At 38.0% G+C, this 24,354-nt stretch overlaps 2 protein-coding genes across 3 annotated transcripts in view; one reads left to right on the forward strand and one right to left on the reverse strand.

Moving 5' to 3' along the window:
• Positions 1–3,389: 3,389 nt before the first annotated feature.
• RPA3 (replication protein A3) lies at positions 3,390–6,629 on the reverse strand. Of its 2 annotated transcripts, none has more exons than XM_059074748.2 (4): positions 6,524–6,629; positions 5,278–5,352; positions 4,343–4,451; positions 3,390–3,773 (listed from the first exon to the last, which is right to left on the reverse strand). In XM_059074748.2, the coding sequence occupies exons 1-4, from the start codon at positions 6,548–6,550 to the stop codon at positions 3,691–3,693; spliced, it is 294 nt and encodes a 97-aa protein (XP_058930731.1). In that variant the 5' UTR covers positions 6,551–6,629; the 3' UTR covers positions 3,390–3,690. The 2 variants fall into 2 exon arrangements, with proteins under 2 accessions (XP_058930731.1, XP_058930730.1); XM_059074747.2 differs by having other exon boundaries at positions 6,452–6,616.
• A 68-nt stretch (positions 6,630–6,697) lies between these two features.
• Positions 6,698–24,354, forward strand: part of UMAD1 (UBAP1-MVB12-associated (UMA) domain containing 1) — a 234,945-nt gene continuing 217,288 nt past the window's right edge. Inside the window, exon 1 of the mRNA XM_059074743.2 lies at positions 6,698–6,954. The gene's annotated coding sequence lies outside the window, so the exon portion shown is untranslated. The remainder of the gene's footprint in view (positions 6,955–24,354) is intronic.

Genomic DNA, 24,354 nt, shown 5'->3' on the forward strand with positions numbered 1-24,354 from the left:
ACAGACATTCCTATGAGAGCAGAGAGCAAGTTCAACAGCATCCGAATCTTAAAGGGTATAGTGTGTTCTGGCAACAGTAGATCAGTGCTGGAGGGTTGCTTCCAGGGGAGAGTAGGATTTGGGACTGAGGTGAGACGTGGTCAGATTGTGGAGGGTCTGAGCTACTAATTAGAAATGTGGACTTGACCTAGTTACTGGGGAGCCTCTGGCGGGTGTTGATTTTGTTTTCAATGCATTTTTAAATTTTGGAGTAATTTTAGATTTATAGGAAAGTTGCAAAAATAAGAGTTCCTCCTCTCACCCAGTTTGTCTCCTCTTATGTTACCTTACATTATCCTGGTACATTTGTCAAAACTAAGAAACCAACGTTGGTATGTTAGTTTAGCTCCAGACTTTATTCAGATTTTACCTGTTTTCCATTAATGTCCTTTTTGTGTTCCAGGAGCCAGTCCATGATCCCACATCACATTTAGTTGTCATGTCTCCTTAGTCTTCTGTGCTCTGTGAGATTCTGTCTTTCCTCATTACCTTGACAGTTTTGAGGGGGTACTGATCAGTTTGTAGAATGTCCTTCAATTTGGGTATGTCTGATATTTTCTCATGATTAGACTGGCATTATGCATTTATGAAAAACTAGCACAAAGGTGAAGTGCCTTTCTTATCCCATTACATCAGAGGGCACACGATTTATCCACATGTCATCACTGGTGATGTTAACCTTGTTCACTTCATTAAAGTCATATTGGCCAGGTTTCTCCACTGTAAGCTTTCCAGGAAGTTTTCCCCTATTCAGACTTATCTGGTTTTTAAACTTAGTAGTATCGATTGTAGTACAATCGATGTTTAATGCAACTCTTTTGGCCGGGTGATCGGAAGAGGCTGGAAGCAGTAAGGCCAGTAATATATTTAGGGCTGTTGGAATAGCTCAAGTGAGAGATGTCAATTGTCTGAACTTATAGTGGCAGTGGCAGTGAAAAGGATTAGAAGTATTCAAGCTTTTCTGGCCAACAGAGTGGCTTATGGTAACTTTAAAAGAAACAAGACAAATCAAAATCACTTCACACCCATTAGTATAGCTATAATAAAAAAGTCAGATAATAAGTGTTGAGGATGTGGAGGAATTAGAATCCTCAAACACTGCTGCTGGGAATGTAAAATGGTATAGCCACTCTGGAATACCGTCTGGTAGTTACTCAAAAGTTAAACTTATTTACCATTTGATACAGCAGTTCCTCTCCTAGGTATATACCCAAGAGAAAGAAAAAATATGTACACACAAAAACTTATACATGAACGTTCATAGTTCATTATAACTAAATGGTGGAAACCACCCAAATGTAAAGCAACTGATGAATGGATAAACAAAATGTGGTATATCTGTACAGTGGAATATTTTTGGCCATAAAAAGGGATGAAGCACTGATATATACTATAACACAGATGAACCTTGAAAACATTATGCTAAATAAGTCAGTCACAAATGGCCATATGTGATTCCATTTATATGAAATATCCAGAACAGGTAAATCTATAGATAGAAAGTAGATTAGTTGCTTCTCAGGGCGAGGGAGTGGGTAGTGGTGGTGTAGGGACTGGGCCATGCCAGGTAAATGGTACAGGGGTTCTTTTTGGGGTGATGAACATGTTCTAAAACTGATTGTGGTGATGGGTGTACAACTCTGTGTACTAAATGCCACTGAATTGTACACTTGAAATTGGTGAATTATATATGTGAATTATCTTTAAAAAATTATTACTAAAAAATCAGGGAACACATGGCGGGGGGCTGCATCTATTCAGACTACACTCATTCAAGCTAAAGCGCTGGTGGGACATGCAAGTGCAGATGTTGAAAACCTCAGAGGTGAGGCTGGGGCAAGAGAAATGGCACAATAAATCATTAGTGTAAAGGATTCACTTGGCAGAAAGCAAGGTACCCTAGTCATTTAGTCCAGTTTACTGAACATAGTAGTTCAAGGGAAGGTTTCAAACAGGACACCTTTAACATTTAATAGCACTGAGTTTTCCAAGGTTAACACAATTGAGGACTGACCCCTTCTCTAGCACTGGAGATAACGCTGTGTTATTGAGATTAGCTGATGTCCCTCCTACACCTAAATTTCAATTACAATTGTCTTTACTTCCTGTAATAAAATGTTTTACCATGAGTAGCTCTGTTGCTTAAGTAATTTGCAGAATATTTGGGGGTGAAAGTTGAAATTGAAGATGGTACCAATTTAAAAGAAATATTTTTGGTATAATTTACAATCTAAATGGATTTAGAATTAGTTTATTTCCTCACTGAAGAAAATGGGTCAGGCCATAAAACTTGTGGCCACATAGGTTACCAGTTACTCTGTATTACTGTCCTACACTTGCAACACCCGTGCCTGCCCACTCCCAATGGTACTTGGTGGTATGAAGTACAAGTCAGTAGGAATTTCATAGTAAGGAAAGACAGTTGAAAAGAATTTAAAAAAGAAAATTAAATGATTCCACCAACTGTTTTAATGATCAGGTATCCCTTTTTTGGCCTAGTGAATGTTCAGTTTTAAAATCCTGAGAAAGAGATGCTATGATGGTTACTTTTATATGTCAGTATGACTGGGCTAAGGGATACCCAGATAGCTGGTAAAACATTATTTCTGGGTGTATCTGTGAGCATGTTTCTGGAACAGATTAGCATGTAAATCAGTAGACTGAGTAAAGATGGCCCTTGCCACAGTAGGTGGGCATCATTCAATCCGCTGAGAGTCCAAATAGAACAAAATGGCAGAGGAAAGGCAAATTTGCTCTCTCTCCTTGAGCTGGAATGTCCATCTTCTCCTGGCTGCAGACACTGGAGCTGCAGGTTCTCGAGCCTTCAGACTCTGGGACTTACACCAGTGTCCTCCCAGTTTTCAGGTCTTCAGACTGAGAGTTACACCATCATCTTCCCTTATTCTCAGGCCTTCGGACTCGCACTGTATTATACCACCAGCTTTCATGGTTCTCCAGCTTGTAGATGGCAGATCCTGGGACTTCTCAGCCTCTATAACCATGTAAGCCAATCTGCATAACAATTATATATATATATATATATATATATATATATATATATCCATATATATCCTATTGGTTCTGATTCTCTTGAGAGCCCTGACTAATGTAGGTACTCACAAATTACATAAGATATTGGATTATTTGCTGTTTTAATAAAATCATTTTTTCACAGAGTGTCAAGGAAGTAATTAACATGGTGTAATTCATGAGGTAGCAAGTAAATTCTTAACACAGATGGCCCAGGGTTTCATTTGGTAAGTCTAAGTCCTGACCTTACAGCTATGAAATTCCAAGTTTGTGCCTGAATAGATTACTAAAAGAATAAGAATGATATGACCAACGATATGTATCATTTAAACTTTTATTAATAAAACAGAAAACTAAACTCAGCCAGCTGCTTTTTTCTTGCATCTAATCTGACCATATGCCAGAGAAATGATTCTTTATGAGGACTTAGATGAGAACTGTCAATAAACCAGTTCTGTTGAAAATGGCATACTGGAATATCTAATAACGTTAGGTAAATGAAATTTAAAAGAGAACAAATAGCAGTATTAAAAATCACAGGAATCTCTCCTTTAAATACCAGGAGCCTCCTTTAATAATCTTCAATGTAACTCATTGGCAGTCATAAAAAATTCATCAAGTTCAACCATACTGCACAACCCCCAAAGGAAAAAACTGAGGGAACTCATGGGTAATTTTCACAGCTTCATTGTAAAGTCCAAGATCTGAAAGAAACAGTTCAGCAAACATTTAATCTACAGTGGAAAGCTGTAACATCAATTACTATCTAAAGAGTTATACCTATTTCTCTTTTCTCTCCCTTTTAGAGGTCAACTTGTTTTCACAATCCATTTCCTAAAACTGAGATATATATCATCATATTTATTTAACTATGGCTCCAAAAAATAAAAGACATGGAGTATAGGAGACCACCCATTTTGACATCCATTGTATAGGCACAGTTCTTGCCTGGTTGTATTTTAGGTGCTGTGCATTATTTGATGCCTTTAATCTATATATTAAAATCAAACAAAACTATTAACATTATTTTTTTTACCCCATTTAAAAAACTTTTCTTTCCACAAATATTAATTAATCTTTGTTGAGTTTCCTACATACACAAGCACTGTTTAGAAGCAGGCCAAAATGTCCTCCCATTTTCCTTTGGGATCAGAAAATTCTATAGAAATTGAAAATGTAGCAGGACTGAAACTCAAGACCAAGATATATATAGCAAGTTAAAAATAAAATTGTTTTCCACCTAATTCCATGAATTACAGAATGTTTTATTTACCAAAAGGATGGTTATCTTCTTTAAACTGGACATAAGATGCACACATAATGGTTGCTTTGGCTGTTACTCTTCCAACTACTTCCACGATTCCAGAGATTTCTTCATCAAGCTAACACAAGGAACAAAATGTCAACTTGGTGTTATCACATTTTCAGCTGATAATTAACTTGGAAAATTTTTCTACATTTTACTAATATTATCTTTCATTTCATGTAACAAAATAATTTTAAAATTTATCAATGCAAAAATGGAATTATAACTTGTTAAAAAATGGTTGAGTACTTATTACTATTAGCATGTCACTAGTCCTGTTACCTTTAGCAGTGGCTTCAGGTCCAAAGATACAGTTAAATGTTTAAGTTGAAGACAAAATCACTTAAAGATACTGAGAATGTCCAGCATTTCCACAAGGAGTAATTTGTTTAAAAGGACCCATTGAAAGGAACTTTCTATTAACTACATTTGTACAGTGTGTTCTGCATCCATTAACCGAACAGCATACAGATCTGTCTTCATAAAAGACCAAGAAAATATTTTTAAGTACAATAAACATAAAATGTAAAAACAAATAAGTGACAACTGAAAATAAATGTAAACAAAAATAGAAAACCGAATTTTAAAAACGTAAAACTCTTGAGGAAGGAAAAAGTGATTTAAACAGAAGATTTTTCTTATGTGATTTTCATAAGGAATGAGAATTGTCACCCAGCATTTAAGGGGTGTATTAAAAAAATGACAGAGCCCAAAAAATCACTGGTTAGAAATGTAAAGGGAAATAAAATGTAAGAAGAGGACAAATATTTGATTTTAGAGAGAGGGAAGTTTGATAAGCTGGTCCTTTATACATCCACTCCAAGAATCAGAAACATGAACAACAAACCAAAACAAGATGAAGAATTAACTATAATATACATAGAATTAATACTTAAACATACAGGCTCCATCAACTCAATAGTTCCATTTTTTCCTTCTCCATCAGAAAGAATAAACATTTTCCCAGTGGGATGAATCTGAAAAATAAAAAGATTAAAAGTTTGACAAAAGATGAGCAGATTGACCCAAACTTATTTAATCAATGTACACAAAGCAATTGTTTTGAACAGTTTAACTGGTTCACATTATCGTGTGTTATCTAACATACCTGATCAAAAGATGCCCAGTTAAATCTGAATTTCAGACAAACAACAAACATTTTCCATACAAATGTGTCCTGTATTTTTATTTGCTAAATCTGGCAACCCTATGCTAAGAACAATTAAAGAGTCCATATTATCTAAAAGTGAGATCTACTGCCACCCATGATTTAAATGGTACGTATCCCACAGAGGATATGTTTTTCAAAATTAGTTATGAGGAAGTAAAGAGAGAACAGGTTGTCAGAAAACCTGGGTTCTAGTCCTGTAAGACAGCGGCAGAGTGCAGTCAGATCTGGTTTGAATGACAGCTTTGCTACTTACTGCGGCCTTGAACCATACACTACTCATAACCAATTTCCCTATTTTGAAGTCCGAATACACCTATTTCAAGAAGATATGTGACTGAAATAAACTAATAAGCCTTTATACAAAAGCTTTCTCGGTTCCCTGATCCCGACACTTTGGGCCTGCTTCTCACCAACAGGATGAGCGGCTGCACTCTAATAATGGGGTAAAATAACAGACTGGTAGTGGATCAGTGAAGTACAATGTAAGAATGTTTTATGGAAAAGCGACTTCAATGAGAAAACGAAGTCTGAGAAAAGACGAAACTGCATAAAAGAAGGAAACAAAACTGGACTAGTTGTCAAATGTGGGTAACTAAAAAATAGGGAAGTAGATGGAGTTATGTCTATAATTTCCTTTAAGTAAACACAAACGAGGGTGGGACGCTAGAATTTAGAAAGCGCGTTCGAAAACGTCGCGATTCCGCGTCCTAAAAGAAGCGGCAAAATAGGGCTGCAATGGTTAAAAACTGCAAAAAGTTCCCTTGTGAGAAATAAAGCAATGGGGAGCGCACTGATGCTATAAGGCTGTCCTTCCTCCTTCACCCTCCTTTACACACTCTGAGGCCGCCACCCTGACTGTCACGGAGCCCCTCCCCCAAGGAGCCCAGGGTGGTGAGTGTGCGCACCTTCTCCAGCCTCCCTACGAAGCAAACGGGCTGGTCTATGAACTGAGCTAGCATGCTGGCGTTGATGCGCACCTTGGGCGACTCCATCACGTCCACCATGATTGCAACGCAAGGCCGGCAGCCGGCAGGAAACTAACGGACAACTGAGACTGTGCGCCCCACGGACGTATACGGGGAGGATTCCTCCGAAACCAATCGGCGGAGACCAGCACTCACGCTCCACCAATCAAACGCACGGAAATCTCGATTGCAATCGCGCAGTCCCGCGAAAGCGAAGAAAAAGGCACTGAGCCGTCCGGAAGTGGGGATCGGCTGCTTAGTGACGCGCGGCGTCCCGGAAGTTACCTGGGTCTTCCGCGAAGCGTACGTGGAGGCGGGGCTTGGATGGGGCGGGGCTGAGGCTCCCTGCTGAGGTCGTGGTGCTCCCCGCCGCGACTTAACAACGGAAGCAGGGTGGCGGGCTCCTGTGCTGGTGCGGCGGGGGACTCCGGCGCGAGCCTCAGGTACCTCTTCTCGCGGGAGTCGCCGCAGCCTTACTGTTGAGGAAGAGAGAGGCGGGAGTGGGTACCTGTTCTCCCGTGGCACTCTCGGTGCTGCGCCACCAGCTGTTCGCATTTCCCCGCCTCCCCTCTTCCCACTTCTGCTTGGGAAGCGCGGGGTTCTTGCTGAATGAAATCTAGGGAGCGGGTCTCTTTTTGACGCCCGCTCTTCTGGAAACGAGAAGTGGGGTCGCCAGTGATTTTCTATGCCTTTGTGATGCTCCTGCGGCTCGGTGGCAGAGGGTCGCTGATTTACCGCCCCAGCCGCGTCACTTTCGTTCGTCAGTTTCCCCACCTGTGAGAGGAGGGGCCTGACCCCATTACCTCTATAACCCTTTCTAGCCCCGACATTCTGTCCACACTGTGGAGGTGCGGGTTTTCTCACCTCACTGTTAGGAACGAATTGAAGCATTTGGGAGTGGGTGAGGGAAGGACCACTGGGCTAGGAGAGGAGACGAATTTAAATGGTTGTTAGATTCTGAGCAGGTGCGTTTCTTCCTGAGACATGATTTCCCTATCCTCAGAATGGGGAGGTTAGCTAACTCAGTGGCAAGGTCCCAGCTGACTAAGTTTTGTCCATATGATTTACGGACTCTTAACTTCCCAGGAATCTTTTTCCCTATTGCTTTCCACACCTCAGGACTCTGGAGGGGAGATGAGGAGGTGTGGAGGATAACGCGTTTGAAGGAGATTTGAGGGGATTCTTGAATCTGTTGCTGGCTCATGTGGCTGTTGATTTGGGGGGTTTTATCTTCCGGGATTTGATACCTGCCTTGCCAGTGATATTCCCGAATGAGTGCTCATAAAAAAAACCTGCCAACGGTGCTCCGGAAATTGAAAAAAAAAATCGGGGGGGGGGTATATTATTTTTCGGAAACTGAGTCCATCAATTTGCCTAAAGCCAATTCAGGTACGTATCTAGAGTCTCCAGTTTAGTACCGCAGTTGCCTTAAGCTAAGAAGTTCCTGTTTGAGACGTCACGCAGCAATGTAAGGTGGAAATCTGATGTGCCGTAATTAAATGATAGTTTGCAGCTCTCCGTGTTTATTTAGCACTTAGCATCTATGTAAATATATTTGCCTTTTAATGTTGCTGTCACTGAAACAGATATGAAGGATTTCGTTAGCAGATGCAGGGTGCATGTCAGTTGGTGCATAAAAAAGTGGTTGTCGGTGCAAGTGAGTAGAGAGCCTCTTTTATATTCCGTGCAGAGCCTTAACATCTTCTGCACTTCAGGATTTGGAAACCAAGTTGATCGCATTATATAGGGTAGAGTACACATGAATATCTTTAATAGCAACTGTTTTTTAAAGAGCAGCCCTTAAAGCACCAGATGCTAATAGCGCTGTTTTATAACAGTTAAAAAACCACTTTTGCCTACCAAGAGCATCTTTTTTCTAAACAGGGAGATGAGCAAGAAGATAATTTAAAATAGCTTCTTGGATATTTTTTCAGTCAGGTGAAATTTATTACGTGATATCTAATGCACAGAGAAGAGTATATATAGCAGATATGTATAGTTTCCAGAGAAATGAAATGAGCCCATGTGGGCCTCTCATTTAGAGTAAGAAATGGAACTTCACCATTAGGGGTGGGCATCCTCAGTTAAGTCCTCCTCTCTACCAGCCAGAAAGAAACACTCTCTTGAAATTTGTGTTAAGCCCCCTAAGCTTTTCTGTATAGTTTTATCACGCGTGTAGCCGTTCGTAAATGGCGTGGTACCGATTTATCCTCCTGTCAGGAGTGTAGGAGAATTCCAGTTGATCCACATCACCTCATAGACCAGGGTAGGTGGTAGAACATCAGCCATGTAGTCCCCATTCCAAGCAGCAAAGAAGTGGGCAGACAAAAGGGTCTACCTTCATGGGACTCAGCTCCCTTTAAAGAGCCTTCCCGGAAGTCCTTCACAACTTGGAGTTCTACTTATTAGGTTAAGAACTTTCCCTTCTTTTCCTAGTTTGATAAAAGTTTTAACTGAGTGTTTATGGAGTTTGATCAAATGCATTTTTTTGCCTTGAGATGATTGAAATGAATATATTTTTCAGTGGTGAATAACACATTCCTGGAAGAAACACAACTTGGTTATGATATCTTTGATTCCGTATTCCTGGATTTGATTTGCTATTGTTTTGTTTAGGATTTTTGCATTCATGTTCATGAGTGAGACTGGCCTGTAGTTTTTCTTGCTTGTATATAGTCTTTGTCAGATTTTGGTATTATTAGCATTAGAGTAGTCTCATGAAATCAGTTGTGGAGTGTTTTCTCTATTCTCTAGATTTTGTGTAAACTTGGAGATACCTATTCGTTGACTGTTAGGTGGAACTCACCTGTAAAACGTTCTGGGTTTGGTATAGTAACCTGTACCTTCTGCTTTAGGCATATCCCACAAGTTTTTCATAAGTAGATGTTCATCATCATTAAGTTTTAAATATTTTCTAGTTTACAACATATTTCTTCTTTGATTCAAGGGTTGTTTTTGTTTCCAAATATATAGGTTTTATTTATTAAAGTTGTTTTGCTGTTAATTTCTAGTGTAATTACATCATCAAATGGTATGGTCTGTCTGATACGAACTCTGTGAAAGTATGAGACTTGCTTTAAGACATCAAGGTTTTGCAAATGTTTCATGTATTCTTTGGAAAAAATTTGTGTTTTCCAGTATTGGATCAAACTTGTTAATTGCTGTATTCAGCTATTTCTATTTTCTTACCTTTTGTCTGATTAATGTCTCAATTATAGAGATAATTGCAAATGGTAGCATTGGCATTTTCTCCTTGAACTTCTGATGACTTGTGCTATATTGTTTTGAAGATTTGGTTTTCACTACATACAAGATGAAGATTGTGAAGTAAAATGGTGCGATGAGGTAGTGACTATCTTAAATCATGCTTTTTGCCTTAAAGTTAATTTTGTTGCTACTACTGTAGACACATCAGCTTTCTTTTTGTTAGAATTTGTTTGCTGTCTCTTTTTCCTTCCAGTACTTCACCTAAGGGAGGCAAGACTCATGAGCTTGGATGTTCATTTCCTCATCTCTTTGGTGGCTTATCAGAGAGCTGACCTGGCAGGTCTCAGCTCAAAGGAGGAGCAGACTGATACCAGCCTGTGGGCTCCAGCAGCTCCTTCCCAGCAAGGCGCTTCTTTAAGCAGTAAGCTTCCATTATGACAGAATTGCCCAGATACGTGGAGGCTGGATTCTTTTTATTTTCTTTAATTGAAGTATAATTAATTTACAATATTGTGTTAGTTACAGGTGTATAAAATGACTCAGTTTTATATTCCTTTCAGAATCTTTTTCATTATAGGTTATTACAAGATATTGAATATCGTTCCTTGTGCTATACAGTAAATCTTTGTGGCTTATCTATTTTATGTGTAGTAGTTTCTATCTGTTAATTCTGTACTTTTTAAAAAATTTTTTTCCGGTACGCGGGCCTCTCACTGTTGTGGCCTCTCCCGTTGCGGAGCACAGGCTCCGGACATGCAGGCTCAGCGGCCATGGCTCATGGGCCCAGCCACTCTGCGGCATGTGGGATCTTCCTGAACTGGGGAACGAACCGGTGTCCCCTGCATTGGCAGGCGGACTCTCAACCACTGCGCCACCAGGGAAGCCCCCGTACTTCTAATTTATCCCTCCCTGCTTCCCTCTCCCCTTTGGTAACATAAGTTTGTTTTCTATGTCTGAGTCTGTTTCTGTTTTGTATATAGATTTAATTTTTTTATTTTTTAGATTCCACATATAAGTGAAGTCATATAGTATTTGTCTCTCTCTGTCTGACTTACTTAGTATAATATTCTTTAGGTCCATTCATGTTGCTGGAAATAGCAGTATTTAATTCTTTTTTATGGCTGAGTAATCGTCCACTCTGTGTGTGTGTGTGTGTGTGTTTGTATACATATACTACCTCTTTTTTTCTTTTAAAAAAAAATTTACTTATTTTTTGGCTGTGTTGGGTCTTCGTTGCTGCTCGCGGGCTTCTCCTTAGTTGTGGTGAGCAGGGGCTGCTCTTCGTTGCAGTGCACCGGATTCTCATTGCGGTGGCTCTTCTTGTTGCAGAGCATGGGCTCTAGGCGTGCAGGTTTCACTAGTTGTAGCACGTCGGCTCAGTAGTTGTGGCTTGCGGGCTCTAGAGCCCAGGCTCAGTAGTTGTGGAGCACGGGCTTAGTTGCTCCACGGCATGTGGGATCTTCCAGGACCAGGGCTCAAACCTGTGTCCCCTGCATTGGCAGGGGGATTCTTAACCACTGTGCCACCAGGGAAACCCCATACCACTTCTTTTTAAGCCAGTCATCTGTTGATGGGCATTTGGGTTGTTTCTATGTCTTTGCTGTTGTAAATAGTGCTGCTATGAACACTGGGGTGCATGTATCTTTTCTAATTAGAGTTTTCATCTTTTCTGGATATATGCTCAGGAGTGGGATTGCTGGATCATATGGTAGTCTAATTTAGTATTTTAAGGAATCTCTGTACTGTTTTTCATAGTGGCTGCACCAATTTACATTCCCACCAACAGTGTAGGAGGGCTCCCTTTTCTCCACACCCTCCACAGCATTTATTATTTGTAGACTTTTTGATGATGGCCATTCTGACAGGTGGGAGGTGATACCTCATTGTGGTTTTGAATTGCATTTCCCTAATAATTAGCTATGTTGAACATCTTTTCACGTGCCTGTTTACCATCTGTATGTCTTCTTTAGAAAAATGTCTATTTAGGTCTTATGCCCATTTATTGATTGGGATATTTGTTTTTTCAGTGTTGAGTTATATGAGCTGTTCGTATATTTTGGATATTGACCCCTTGTCAGTCACATCATTTGCAAATATTTTCTCCCATTCCATAGGTTATATTTTTGTTTTGTTTATGGTTTCCTTTGCTATGCCAAAGCTTTTAAGTTTGATTAGGTCCCATTTGTTTATTTTTGCTTTTATTTCTTTTGCCTTGGGAGACTGATCTACAAAAGTACTGCTACGTTTTATATGAGAGAGTGTTTTGCCCGTGTTCTCTTCTAGGAGTTTTATGGTGCCATGTCTTATATTAAGGTCTTTAAACTATTTTGAGTTTATTTTTGTATATGGTGTGAGGGAGTGTTCTGATTTCATTGACTTACTTATAGCTGTTCAGCTTTCCCAATACCACGTGTTGAAGAGAATTTCTTTTCTTCATTGTATATTCTTGCCTCCTGTGTTGAAGATTAATTGCCTGTAGGTGTGTGGGTTTATTTCTGGGCTCTCTATTCTCTTCCATTGATCTGTATGTCTGTTTTTGTGCTAGTACCACACCGTTTTGATTACCATAGCTTTGCAGTATAATGTGAAGTCTGGAATGGTTATGTGGAAGCTGGATTCTTTTTTTCTCGGAACACTAGTGTTTGGTGGATTATGAGTGCTATGTTACTTCCGTGCTTGTTATGTTATTGCCAGTACACCTTATTTGATATTTATATTGTGCGACCCTTGTGGTATTTGTGTCTTTGTTGGCCTGATAACTTTCAACTTTTCTCGGTCCTTATGTTTTAGGTGTTTCTCTTGTAAATGGGGCATATAGCTAGAGATAGTTTTTCTATCTTTTGTCCATTTACATCGATTGTGGCTACTGATATTTTTGGATTCATTTTAACAGTCATTTTGTGATTCCTGTGTGTTCTGCTTTTTGTTGTTGTTTTTGTTTATTTTTTTCTCCTCTTTTGCCTTCTTTTGAATTGACTTTTTGGTTTTTTTTCCGTAATTCCACTTTATTCCTCTGTATTAGTTTGAATGTTACATATTCTTTAATAAAATATTTTGTGGTCACGCTTTAACAAACATATTAAAGTCTAAAGTTACTTTACTCTGTGTCAAGACGAGAACCTACAACTCCACTGACCTTTTTCCAATTGTATGCTTTTGTCTAGAGTTTTAGTTCTATCTTGATTCCTTTTAACTCTCCAAATTAGGCATTATTATTATCTTATGCAGTTAATATTTGCTTGGAATTATTCATATATGTATCATTTTCTTCACTTACTATTTATTTTTACATCTCAACTTTTTTTCTGTTGTTGTTTCCTCCCCCTTTTTTTTTTTTGAGGTACCTTCTTCAGAAGCTCTTTCAGTGACAATTGTTGGCAGTACATTCCATCAGTTTGTGTTTTTCTCAATATGGTTATTTCATCCTTGTTTTCAAAAGGTAGGTTTATTATCTACCTAGAATTCTAAATGGACAATTAATTTCTCTCAAGATTACTCTGATATTATTTTACTCTTATAATATTTGCTTTTCTTTTAAATTGTGATTTTGTTCTTTCATGTCTCTGCTTGATCTTCAGTTTGTTTTTGGTATTCTGCAGTTATACTGTATAATGTATCCTGATGAGTTCTTTTATTTAGTTTTCTGGTGAATATGTTGTGCTTTGTGAATCTGATAATCTTGTCTTTATCAGCACTTGGACATTTTCAACCATTATCTCTTTGAATATTGCTTCTCTTCTATTCTGTAACTCCTTCTGGAATTCTGATTAGAAGTAGGAAGGACCTCATGTGCTCTTGATCTCTGTTTTAGAATTCAGTGGTTTTGATTCTTTGTTCTGAATTCTGGATAATTTTTTCTAATTTTCCAGTTTACTAATTCTTTATGCAGTTGTAAGTCATTTGCTTTAATTTCAATACTAGTTTTTATTTGTTTCTAAAAGTTCTGTTTGGTTCTTTTTACAAATCTTAGTAGTTTTTATTGATACTCTTTTGTCATAGTTTTAGGTCTCCCTTTATTTCTCCATATATTACAGAATATAAAGTAAGTCTGTTTATGATCTAGTTTTGATATCCACAGTCTTGATGGGTCTAATTCTGTAGTTTTTTTGATTCTGTTGATTCTTGCTTACTGTGGCTTATTTCTTTATTTGTACAGTATTTTTTGATTATGAATTCATGTTTCTTGGAACGTTTTTGTTGTTTTTTTGGAGGTTTAGTTTGAGGGTATTTTACTCCAGAGAAGATCTTTGTTTCCTTCTTCCAAAGATGTTTAGCCACAGACTTTGTCCTTGATCCCTGTGGGACATGGATAATTAAAACCCAGGCTTTTAGCCATTAGAAGTCAAAAGTGGCCACAGGGAAAATGTTAACTCTAGTATTTTCATATACCGTTGTGGATTTATAGATTCTTTTCTGGCTTCTATAGATTTTCTTTATTCTTTTATTGGGTTAGCCATACATTAAAAATACATATTTATACTTAAGACATTACCACAAGTACTCTTTTAGAGAGCCAATGTGGGGATTCTTTTAGTTGTTGAGGATAACAAGGTCTTGGTGAAGGTATAGTAGGGCACTGGGGAGTGGTGAGAATTAAGGATGAAGCTAAGTAGAGACCGGAATTTGGAATGTCTTCCTTATATGCCATGCCAGGGAGTTGAGCTTAATAGTGATGCTGGAGGAGAGCGCTGGAAAGGGAGTAATAAGTTTGACATTTTAGGTTGAGTATTCTGGGTTCATGATGATGAATGTCTTGGAATATCCTAATCAACTTGCTTTTGGTACAAGTAACATGACCTTTTTAAACAAGTTTAAACTTTTTTTTTGGTTGATTGATTGTGGTAAAATGTACATAAAAATTGCCATCTTAACCATTTTTAATTGGATGGCTCAGTGGCATTAGATACATTCACATTGTTGTACAACCATTGCTGTCATCCATCTCCCAAACTTTGTCATTATCCCATACTGAAACTCTCTGCCCATTATACAGTCTATGAATTTGACTATTCTAGGTACCTCATATACGTAGACTCATACAATATTTGTCCTTTTCTGTCTGGCTTATTTCACTTATCATAATGTCTTCAAGGTTCTTCTATGTTGTAGCATGATCAGAGTTTCATTCCTTTTAATGCTGAATAATAGTCCATTGTATGTTGTAAATATTTTGTTTATCCACTCTTTATTTTGCATACATTTGGGTTGTCTCCACCTTCTAGCCAGTTTACTTTTAGGTCAAAAGGAAACTGATTAGAATTATTTTGGGTTAGCTTGACTAGCCTAAGGTTTATTAGCCTTATAAGGAACTGAAGCCAGGAAGAGGAAAACTTTCAGAATCCAGACTGCCTTCTGTCTCTTTTGAGACAGAAGCAATTGTTGCTTCATTGTTTACATAGACCTGCATGGTTACCCCAAACTTTGTGAACGGCTCTTGGGAGAATCTTATTTGCCAGCTCTAGTCACTTGACCATACATCTTCCAAACAACTATGGTGTAGAAGGGGACTTGGGGAGGATTGGATACAAACATGTTGGGAACATAGCAGGGTCCACTATGTTGGAAGACACCCAAGGGTGTTGCAGTAATCAAACTGGAGATGTTGGTGAGCTGAACCCAAGTAGGGGCAGTAGGAATAGAGAGAAACCAAAAGTTTCATGAGCTATCGTGGGGTTGCAGGACTTAATGGGTGGGGGAGAGTGGATGAAAGGGGGACGGTGAAATTAAGGTAACACGGTTCTGTCTCTAGCAGCTGTTTGGACCATCATGCTTTTTTCTGAGATGGAGAGTAGAGTAGGACACGTGTGCTGGGAAGATGACTCAGCCTTGGACACTGAAGCAGTACAGCACAGGGTGAAGGATATAGACCTAGATTAAATCTTGATACTTAGGTGACTTTGGGAAAAATTATTCATCCTTTCAGAGCTTCAATTTCTGTATAAACGTGGGAGATAATAAAGCTTCATGGGGTTATTTTAAGCATTAAATAAGATTTGCATGTGTAAATCCCTGAGCACAGTGCCTGGTTACACTAAGTACTTAAATAATAAATTGTAACTTATAACTGTTAGTAGCGTGAGCAAATTGTCCTAAAGTATCTGCTGGACATCTCAGTGATGATGAACGATAAGTTTGTAAAGCTGGAAGAAAACCCCAGCGTGCTTCCCCAGAAGGAAGGAAGTATGTGGGCTTGTCTGAGAGTGAGAATCCTGAAGCATCTGGGTGACGGTATGTTTTGCCCAGCTCTGCTCAGCCGCCTGGATGGAAGAGACTGTGTCCTCTTACAACCATTTGAGTGTTACCAAGATGTTGTCTATACTGTTCAACAGTTTCATGTGGAAAATTATCGTCAGGGAGATATTTTTCCTCTTGATCTTTCGGTCTATATTTTCCATTCCTTATATTTATTCATTGAAGCAGAGACTGAGGGAGCGGGCTACTTTTGTCTTCCTCACTGAACTTTCTATTGCAGGCAGCTTCTTGTTTCTGTGTCTAGTCCTGGAAGACAGGTGGTTGCACACGTTCCTTGGCTTGTTCAGTTCACAGTGGCTAACAGAAACTCATCATGTGTGGGTCTGCCAGGCCGAGATCGAGTCTTCCGTGGCTCAGACCGTTGAGGTCTCTGAATGAATTAGAGAATTAGGAGCAGTTTGTAATTCTTCGAACATGAAAGTAGATCTCTTTCCTGTGTTCTGCTCATGGAGCTTTTTCTGTCTGGGACCCTGTTTTACAAAGTCTTCCTTGGGCAGTTATAAACCATTGCCCTCCTTATTTTTCCCTGTTGCTTGCCAAGGCCAAAAACTATCATCTGTGAATGGAGGTAGAAGATCTCCCAGGAGAAGGGGAGGGTCAAGGGAGGGAATCCAATTTTGCCAGACTTTAGAAAGAATTCCCATGCAGTGGGATGTCTAGCAGCCTATTTTTTTCTGGTAGGTACAGTTGTGTTTTAGAATTAAGTTCAGGCAATGGGGATGGATGAAATACTTCCTCCATCTTCGTGGTTCACTCTCCTGTTGTAATAGTTTGCTTGTCTATTCGCGTATTCATTCATTCATCCTTGGATAGGATTTCAGAAGATGTAGCATGTGGCAGAGAGCACAGTAATGAACTCTTGGTCAGTTGTACTTCTTGGTCAATCCCCACTGATTGTGGAGTTCATGGACAGTTGACTCAGACTTTGGCATATGGTTGATAGTTATTGCCAGTTTTTTTCTTGTGTTTCTTTATGTGTATTTTGATGAAAAATTGAGAGGAGGTGAAACAGTCAGGCTTCTTATTTACTCAGGAGTCTGAAGCAAGTCTTCAGACAGGTAACAATATTTGACTAGACTGTTAGCAACTTGTTAGCCGCTTGCTTGGCCTGTGCTGGTTTTACACAGGACTCAGCACCATGCTTTGTGCCCACTGGCCTTGTGAGAGGTGGTAGAGAGGCAGGCCAAGAGGCAGCAAATAGATTAGATAGTTCCTTGAATTTGGAGAAACTGCCTTGTTTGGTGTTGCTCTCTAGGGCCTAGAACTGTGCCTGGCTAGTATTTGGCCTTCAAAACATGTTGGTTGAATGAATTAAAAAGTGAGCAAATGAACAAACGACTGAATTTTAGAAGTTTATTTTTATTTAGGAAGGAAATACTTTTGATGATGCAGTTAGATTGTACTGGAAGTCGAATGATATAGATTTTTAATGGGCAATTGAGGAGTGAGTTTTTTTGGAAGATGTATGTAATAGTTCCTGTTGTGTGTTAGATGTATTTAAGTGAGCAAATATAGATATTTAAAGACCCACACTGAATAATGCTTTATTTTATTTTTAAAAATTCATTCTCTGTTTCTCTGTGCTATAGAGAGTTGTAAAGATGGGTAATCTCACAATTCTTCCTTACGACTTTATTAAATACATCACCTATTTAAATAAATCACCTAAGGTATTTGTTTCATGTGAAGATATGCTTTTTAAATTTTATTTTTATTTATTTATTTTTAAAAACATCTTTATTGGAGTATAATTGCTTCACAATGGTGTGTTAGTTTCTGCTTTACAATAGAAATGCTTTTGTTAGAGTTGCCTGGGGTCTTTTTCAGGGTGTGTTTTCATTTTAGATTTACAACATTGAACATAGTGGTTAGAAACTAGTATTTTATTGGTAGGTATCCGTGTTATTTAAGCCAAAATCAAATTTTTTTGTTTGACAGTTATGTACAATTATACTTGTAACTTTTCTAAAACATAAAATATATAATTGTGTCATTAATTTAGAGGAGTCAGGATAACACTAAAGCTTCTAAATTACATTCTTTGTCAGTGAATGAGACCAAAATGGTATAAATTATAAGCGTAGTTTGTTATAAGCTCTCAAAGGCAGCAACTTTATCTTCTAAACTTCTGTCTCTTCACAGTTTAACATCCTTCTTTAGAAAAAATAAGAATGGTTTTTGCATGTCCTGCATTAAAAAGAGGGAAGTTTTTGTTTGTTTTAATGAAACCTCTTGAAATTAAGATGGCTTCTGACTAGAATGAATCACATACTAGGTGATTGCACCCACCTACAGAGGAGTAGTTTACAACAAATAATTATCTGGTCTAAAATGCTAAGAGTGAAGAGGTTGAGAAACTCTGGTCTAATGTAATAGGTGATTTCCTCTCCCCTAAATTAGTAGAATCAGTGGAGACTTTTTTATGCTATCCTATTTTTCATTTTATGAGTAAGAGACAGTAGTGGAAAAAAGCAGTCAGTCTTTATTATTGCCAGGCTGCCATTCTTGATTCTGAAAATAATAGGGTAGTTAATTAAAAGGAAAACAAAACCCCCAAATCCAACAACAGCAGCAAAATGACACAAAACTTCCCTGATGATTCTGATAGAGACTTTGGGGGGTGATCATTTACAGAGCAATGAAGGAGAATAAAATTGTCTGAGATCTCTTTTACCTTAGTGAGACTGTCAGTTTTCAATGATGGAAAAGGGATCTGAGAAGAAAGAAGGTTCTGTTCTAAAATTTTCTTGGGCCAACTTGTGACTTTTCCAAATAACTTTATCACGTGCTTGAAAAGCAGTTCTGCTAGAGAAAATTAGTAATTCCAGATCATGTAATGCTTCCATGATAGCAGGATTTTATTATTATGGTGACAACTAAGATTGCAAACGGTTCCTGGTGGTAGGTATCTTGCATGGGAATGAGGAGTAGCTGGCTGTTGAGGTTATCAAATGCAACCCTGTATTGCTCTCCATGGCAAATAAAGCCAAGTGTTAAAAGTCATCAAGTTGTGGCGATAAACTACAGCCGCCTCCCCCCATTGCCCTCAATACTCTTTTAACCTAGGATTTCCTGTATTATATTTAAGGATTTCATGTTTGAATCCTACGTGTCCCATTTCTGAAAAGCTTTTCCTGCCTTTAATTTAATATAAAGTAAAATAAGAAAAGGATTTAAACTGTAAGAATTTTAAAAAAGCAAAAAACTATAAATTCAAGGAAAAAACTCCCAGCTTCGCCCCTGTTGAAATCTATACTGTGAAGTTCTTCAGAGCTCCTCTGCACTCTTCTAGAAGCGTCCCTTGTCTATTTTTTATAATCATCAGTTTGTAGCTTGAGGTCTTCCAACTTTCTAAGTATTTTAGATGTTCTGTTTTGGCTGAAAATAATACATGTTTAATGTCTCGGTTTGCTAAAAGCAACTATATAGTCATATAGGGAAGTGAGTTTTATTGAATCATGTACCTTCAATTTTTAATGCCTGTTATATATGTTCATGATACCACTTTCCAGTTAGGTGACAAGTGAAAAGATTAGGAGTGATAAATTAAAAGACAGACTCTCTTAAAAATGAGATTGCCACCATTGCTTTGTATTCATCTGGGTTTGTTGTAAAAGCTGCACTAGTGTTCTGAGGCCATCTCTGAGCTACTCCAGATCAGTGGAAATGAAATGGAAATATGAGTTCAAGGAGAAAATAGAACAATGTCAAATTTCCTCCTGTTAGAAAAGAAAGAACTTGTTTATATATTTTAAAATATTTTAAAATGGCTGATGGTGTATATTAAAATGCTGTGGTGTTTATATTACATGAGATAAATTTAAAAGAATGATACCATTGTTTTATTTCAACATATAAATATAATATGCTAGAAACGACATTCTCTATAATTTTCAGTGTAAAGGTTTACATGTCAACTTAAAATGTACAAGAGAGTGCATGATTTTACAAAATTCTTTTAGGGAGTTTGTGAGCACCAAAGTAGGATTAGTGTCTTTGAAACTTTTTTGTCTCCAACCTAAACATGAAACGTGACATTTCATGTCAGGACCTAGTACATGCACCCACAAGCAAAAGTTCATAAACATTACTTACCACATGTGACACTCTCTGATAAACATTTTGCTTCTCCTTTTCTTTTTTTCCTTCCTCTTTTTTCCCCCCTATTTCATTCTGTTCAAAGATGTGGTCATGATTCACTAAATTGAGTTTATTTCCAGTAAAGGGTTGAGACCTACAGTTTGGAAAACAGCTATAGATCCAAGATTCAGTTCGTTTTTATTTTCTTTCCTGAGTGGGTTTTGTATTTTGGTGTGTGGGGGGGGTAGGATTCTGAGCAAAAATCAGAGAGACAGAAGTAAAATTTCTATTAATGCTTTAGTTCATTGGCCTTCAAAGTGTTCTGGGAGCTCATCTGCAACATCAGTTGAAGTGTCTTTCCTGGCTCCCCTCTTGCTTATCCTCTTAGATGCCTGTACCTCTCACCCATGACACCAATATCACAAACTGTCAAAGATAAAAAACCCAGGTGAATGGAAAAACAGGGGGAGAATATTTGGGTAATCCTAATTGGTAGTCTGAAGGTAATGGATACACTTTAAAAGAGGACAAAATCATCTCCCTCATACAAATAAAAATCTGTCAGAGACTTATTAACTCATCAGTTAAGGAAGAAATTAGTAGTATATTACAACTGGTTCAAAAGAAAACGCAAAGTATCACCACACAATATAGTCAAATAAGGGAATGTTGAATTTATTAATTATTGCAAAACTGGTCACTGTCCCTAGGGTAGCATTATTGCATCCTGTGGATAGGGATTATTTGTATGACTATCAATTTTCTGCAAGTTACCAACTGTCTCTACAGAGTTGTAACATAACCGAGTCAGATAAACAAAGTAGAGATAACCAGGACAGACGTGCTAGTCGTAATAGCCACTAAATTCTGAAGTCTTTTACAGTTTTTCCTTATTCTGATTAGATTTAGGCTATTAAACTAGGTCTAAAACTTTGACACCTGAAGGCCAAATCCAGTTTCAAGAGGATTTATTCAGTCTGCAGAGTATTTAAAATTTTTTTGAATTTGTTGCTATCATCTAAAAACTAGGTTTTTACATAATAGTTGGATTTCTAGTTTGTCTTGAAAAATAAGACTTGGTGACACTGGGCCCACATCCCTTCATGGAACAGTGGTTAGAGCTGCCAAAGGTACTTAAAAAAAATTTTTTTTTTAAATCTTTATTTTTGTAGAGTTACCATCTGATCCAGCAATCTCAGTCCTGGGCATATATTCAGAAAAGGTGAAAACTCTAATTACAAAAGATACATGTACCCCAGTGTTCATAGAAGCACAATTTATAATAGCCAAGACATGGAAGCAACCTAAGTGAATGGATAAAGAAGATGTGGTACAATGGAGTATTACTCAGCCATAAAAAAGAATAAAATAGTGCCATTTGCAGCAACATGGATGGACTTGGAGATTATCATAGTAAAAGAAGTAAGTCAGAAAGAGAAAGACAAATATCATATAATATTACTTATTTGTGACATCTAAAAAAATGATAAAAATGAACTTATTTACCAAACAGAAACAGACCCACAGACACAGAAAACAGTCATGGTTACCAAAGGGGAAGGGGGTGGGGGAGGGATAAATTAGGAGTTTGGGATTAACAGATACACACTACTATATGTAAAATAGATTGCAATAAGGACCTACTGTATAGCACAGGGAACTATATTCAATAATGGAGAAGATTCTGAAAATAATATATATATAAACTGAATCACTTTGCTATACACCTGAAAGTAACACAGCACACTTTAACATAATAATAGTTTTCTTGATTGTAAATCAAGTATACGTCATTAAAAATTTTTTTAATATTTTTTATTGTAAAACAATATATGTTATTTGACTTAGAAAAAAGCAAATACTACCAAAGAACCATAAATTAAATATAAACTGGTCATGCTTCCTGGTAACAACAACTATTAGGTTTGGTGTATATCTCTCCATATTTTTTTCCTAAGAATGTACAAAACTTACCGGCCCATACAAAATAGAAATTACCTTTATAATTAGAAAGCCTGCTAGTTTCATTTTGAAAAAGCAAATAAGTTTAAAAAAGTACTAGAAAGGATGAAATAGTATAAAACACATACTTCAGCTAAAATGTTCTTTCTCCAAGAGGCCTGGGTGACAGTGAGAGCAGGGAGTTCTGAGTCCAAGGCCCATGGTCCCACACACAGGCATCAAAGGGAGGGACTTTCAGACAGAGGCAACCTTACACCTTCAATTTACATTCCCCAGAGGTTCCTAGATGCATTGGGACCATCTTGGGTGGTGGCCAGGAGTCAGTGGGAAGATGCCCTAACTGTAACCTCAGCCTGGTCCTAATTTTTTTAGTGATGGTTATTATTATTATTATTATTTTACTTTGGCTATAACAGCAAATGCAAATCTGATTCCAGGCTTTCCCAGATCAAAACCTTTCAAAGCTCTTCCACTGTTTCTTCATAAGCCTTGTTTTGGTGAAGGGCTCCTCCTTGTGGCTCCCTGGGCATCTCCCCCCTCCCTAGAGGTGCCATCTTTAGAGCAAGCCTGCACTTTCCTTCACTCCTGTCTCAGACTGGGCTGGTTTCACTCTTAGCTATATGCCTGGCGTTTGAATTTTCCCCCCTGGATTATACTGAAGAGGTCAGTTGTTTCTGTAGTTTTTTGGGGTTTTTTTTTAACATCTTTATTGGAGTATAATTGCTTTACAATGGTGTGTTAGTTTCTGCTTTACAACAAAGTGAATCAGTTTTACATATACATATGTTCCCATATCTCTTCCCTCTTGCGTCTTCCTCCCTCCCACCCCTCTGGGTGGTGACAAACCACCTAGCTGATCTCCCTGTGCCATGCGGCTGCTTCCCATTAGCTATCCACCCTACGTTTGGTAGTGTATATATGTCCATGCCACTCTCTCACTTCATCACAGTTTACCCCTCCCCCTCCCCTTATCCTCAAGTCCATGCTCTAGTAGGTCTGTGTCGTTATTCCCATCCTATCGCTAGTCTCTTCATGACATATTTTTTTCTTAGATTCCATATATGTGTTAGGATACAGTATTTGTTTTTCTCCTTCTGACTTACTTCATTCTGTATGACAGACTCCAGGTCTTTCCACCTCACTGCAAATAACTCAGTTTCATTTCTTTTTATGGCTGAGTAATATTCCATTGTATATATGTGCCACATCTTCTTTATCCATTCATCTGTTGATGGACACTTACATTGCTTCCATGTCCTGCCTATTGTAAATAGAGCTTCAGTGAACATTTTGGTACATGACTCTTTTTGAATTATGGTTTTCTCAGGGTATATGCCCAGTAGTGGGATTGCTGGGTCGTATGGTAGTTCTATTTGTAGTTTTTTAAGGAATCTCCGTACTGTTCTCCATAGTGGCTGTATCAATTTACATTCCCACCAGCAGTGCAAGAGTGTTCCCTTTTCTGCACACCCTCTCCAGCATTTATTGTTTCTAGATTTTTTGATGATCGCCATTCTGACCGATGTGAGATGATATCTCATTGTAGTTTTGATTTGCATTTCTCTAATGATTAATGATGTTAAGCATTCTTTCATGTGTTTGTTGGCAATCTGTATATCTGCTTTGGAGAAATGTCTATTTAGGTCTTCTGCCCATTTTTGGATTGCGTTTTTTGTTTTTTGGATATTGAGCTGCATGAGCTGCTTTTAATTTTGGAGATTAATCCTTTGTCAGTTGCCTCATTTGCAACTATTTTCTCCCATTCTGAGGGTTGTCTTTTGGTCTTGTTTATGGTATCCTTTGCTGTGCAAAAGCTTTTAAGTTTCATTAGGTCCCATTTGTTTATTTCTGTTTTTATTTCCATTTCTCTTGGAGGTGGGTCAAAAAGCATCTTGCTGTGATTTATGTCATAGAGTTTTCTGCCTACGTTTTCCTCTCAGAGTTTGATAGTGTCTGGCCTTACATTTAGGTCTTTAACCCATTTTGAGTTAATTTTTGTGTAAGGTGTTAGGGAGTGTTCTAATTTCATACTTTTACATGTAGCTGTCCAGTTTTCCCAGCACCACTTATTGAAGAGGCTGTCTTTTCTCCACTATATATTCTTGCCTCCTTTATCAAAGATAAGGTGACCATATGTGCATGTGTTTATTTCTGGGCTTTCTATCCTGTTCCATTGATCTATATTTCTGTTTTTGTGCCAGTACCATACTGTCTTGATTACTGTAGCTTTGTAGTATAGTCTGAAGTCAGGGAGCCTGATTCCTCCAGCTCCATTTTTTTGTTCTCACGATTGCTTTGGCTGTTCGGGGTCTTTTGTGTTTCCATACAAATTGTGAAATTTT

The sequence above is a fragment of the Kogia breviceps genome, chromosome 9 (genome assembly GCF_026419965.1).
Source record: "Kogia breviceps isolate mKogBre1 chromosome 9, mKogBre1 haplotype 1, whole genome shotgun sequence".
Lineage (NCBI taxonomy): Eukaryota > Metazoa > Chordata > Mammalia > Artiodactyla > Physeteridae > Kogia > Kogia breviceps.

Coding starts and splice junctions, on each gene's coding strand:
- RPA3 (XM_059074747.2), bottom strand. CDS start 6,550: ATGGTGGACGTGATGGAGTCGCCCAAGGTGCGCATCAACGCCAGCATG. Junction 5,353..6,451: donor TCGTAGGGAGGCTGGAGAAG/GTGCGCACACTC, acceptor TTTATTTTTCAG/ATTCATCCCACTGGGAAAAT. Junction 4,452..5,277: donor CTATTGAGTTGATGGAGCCT/GTATGTTTAAGT, acceptor TCCTTGTGTTAG/CTTGATGAAGAAATCTCTGG.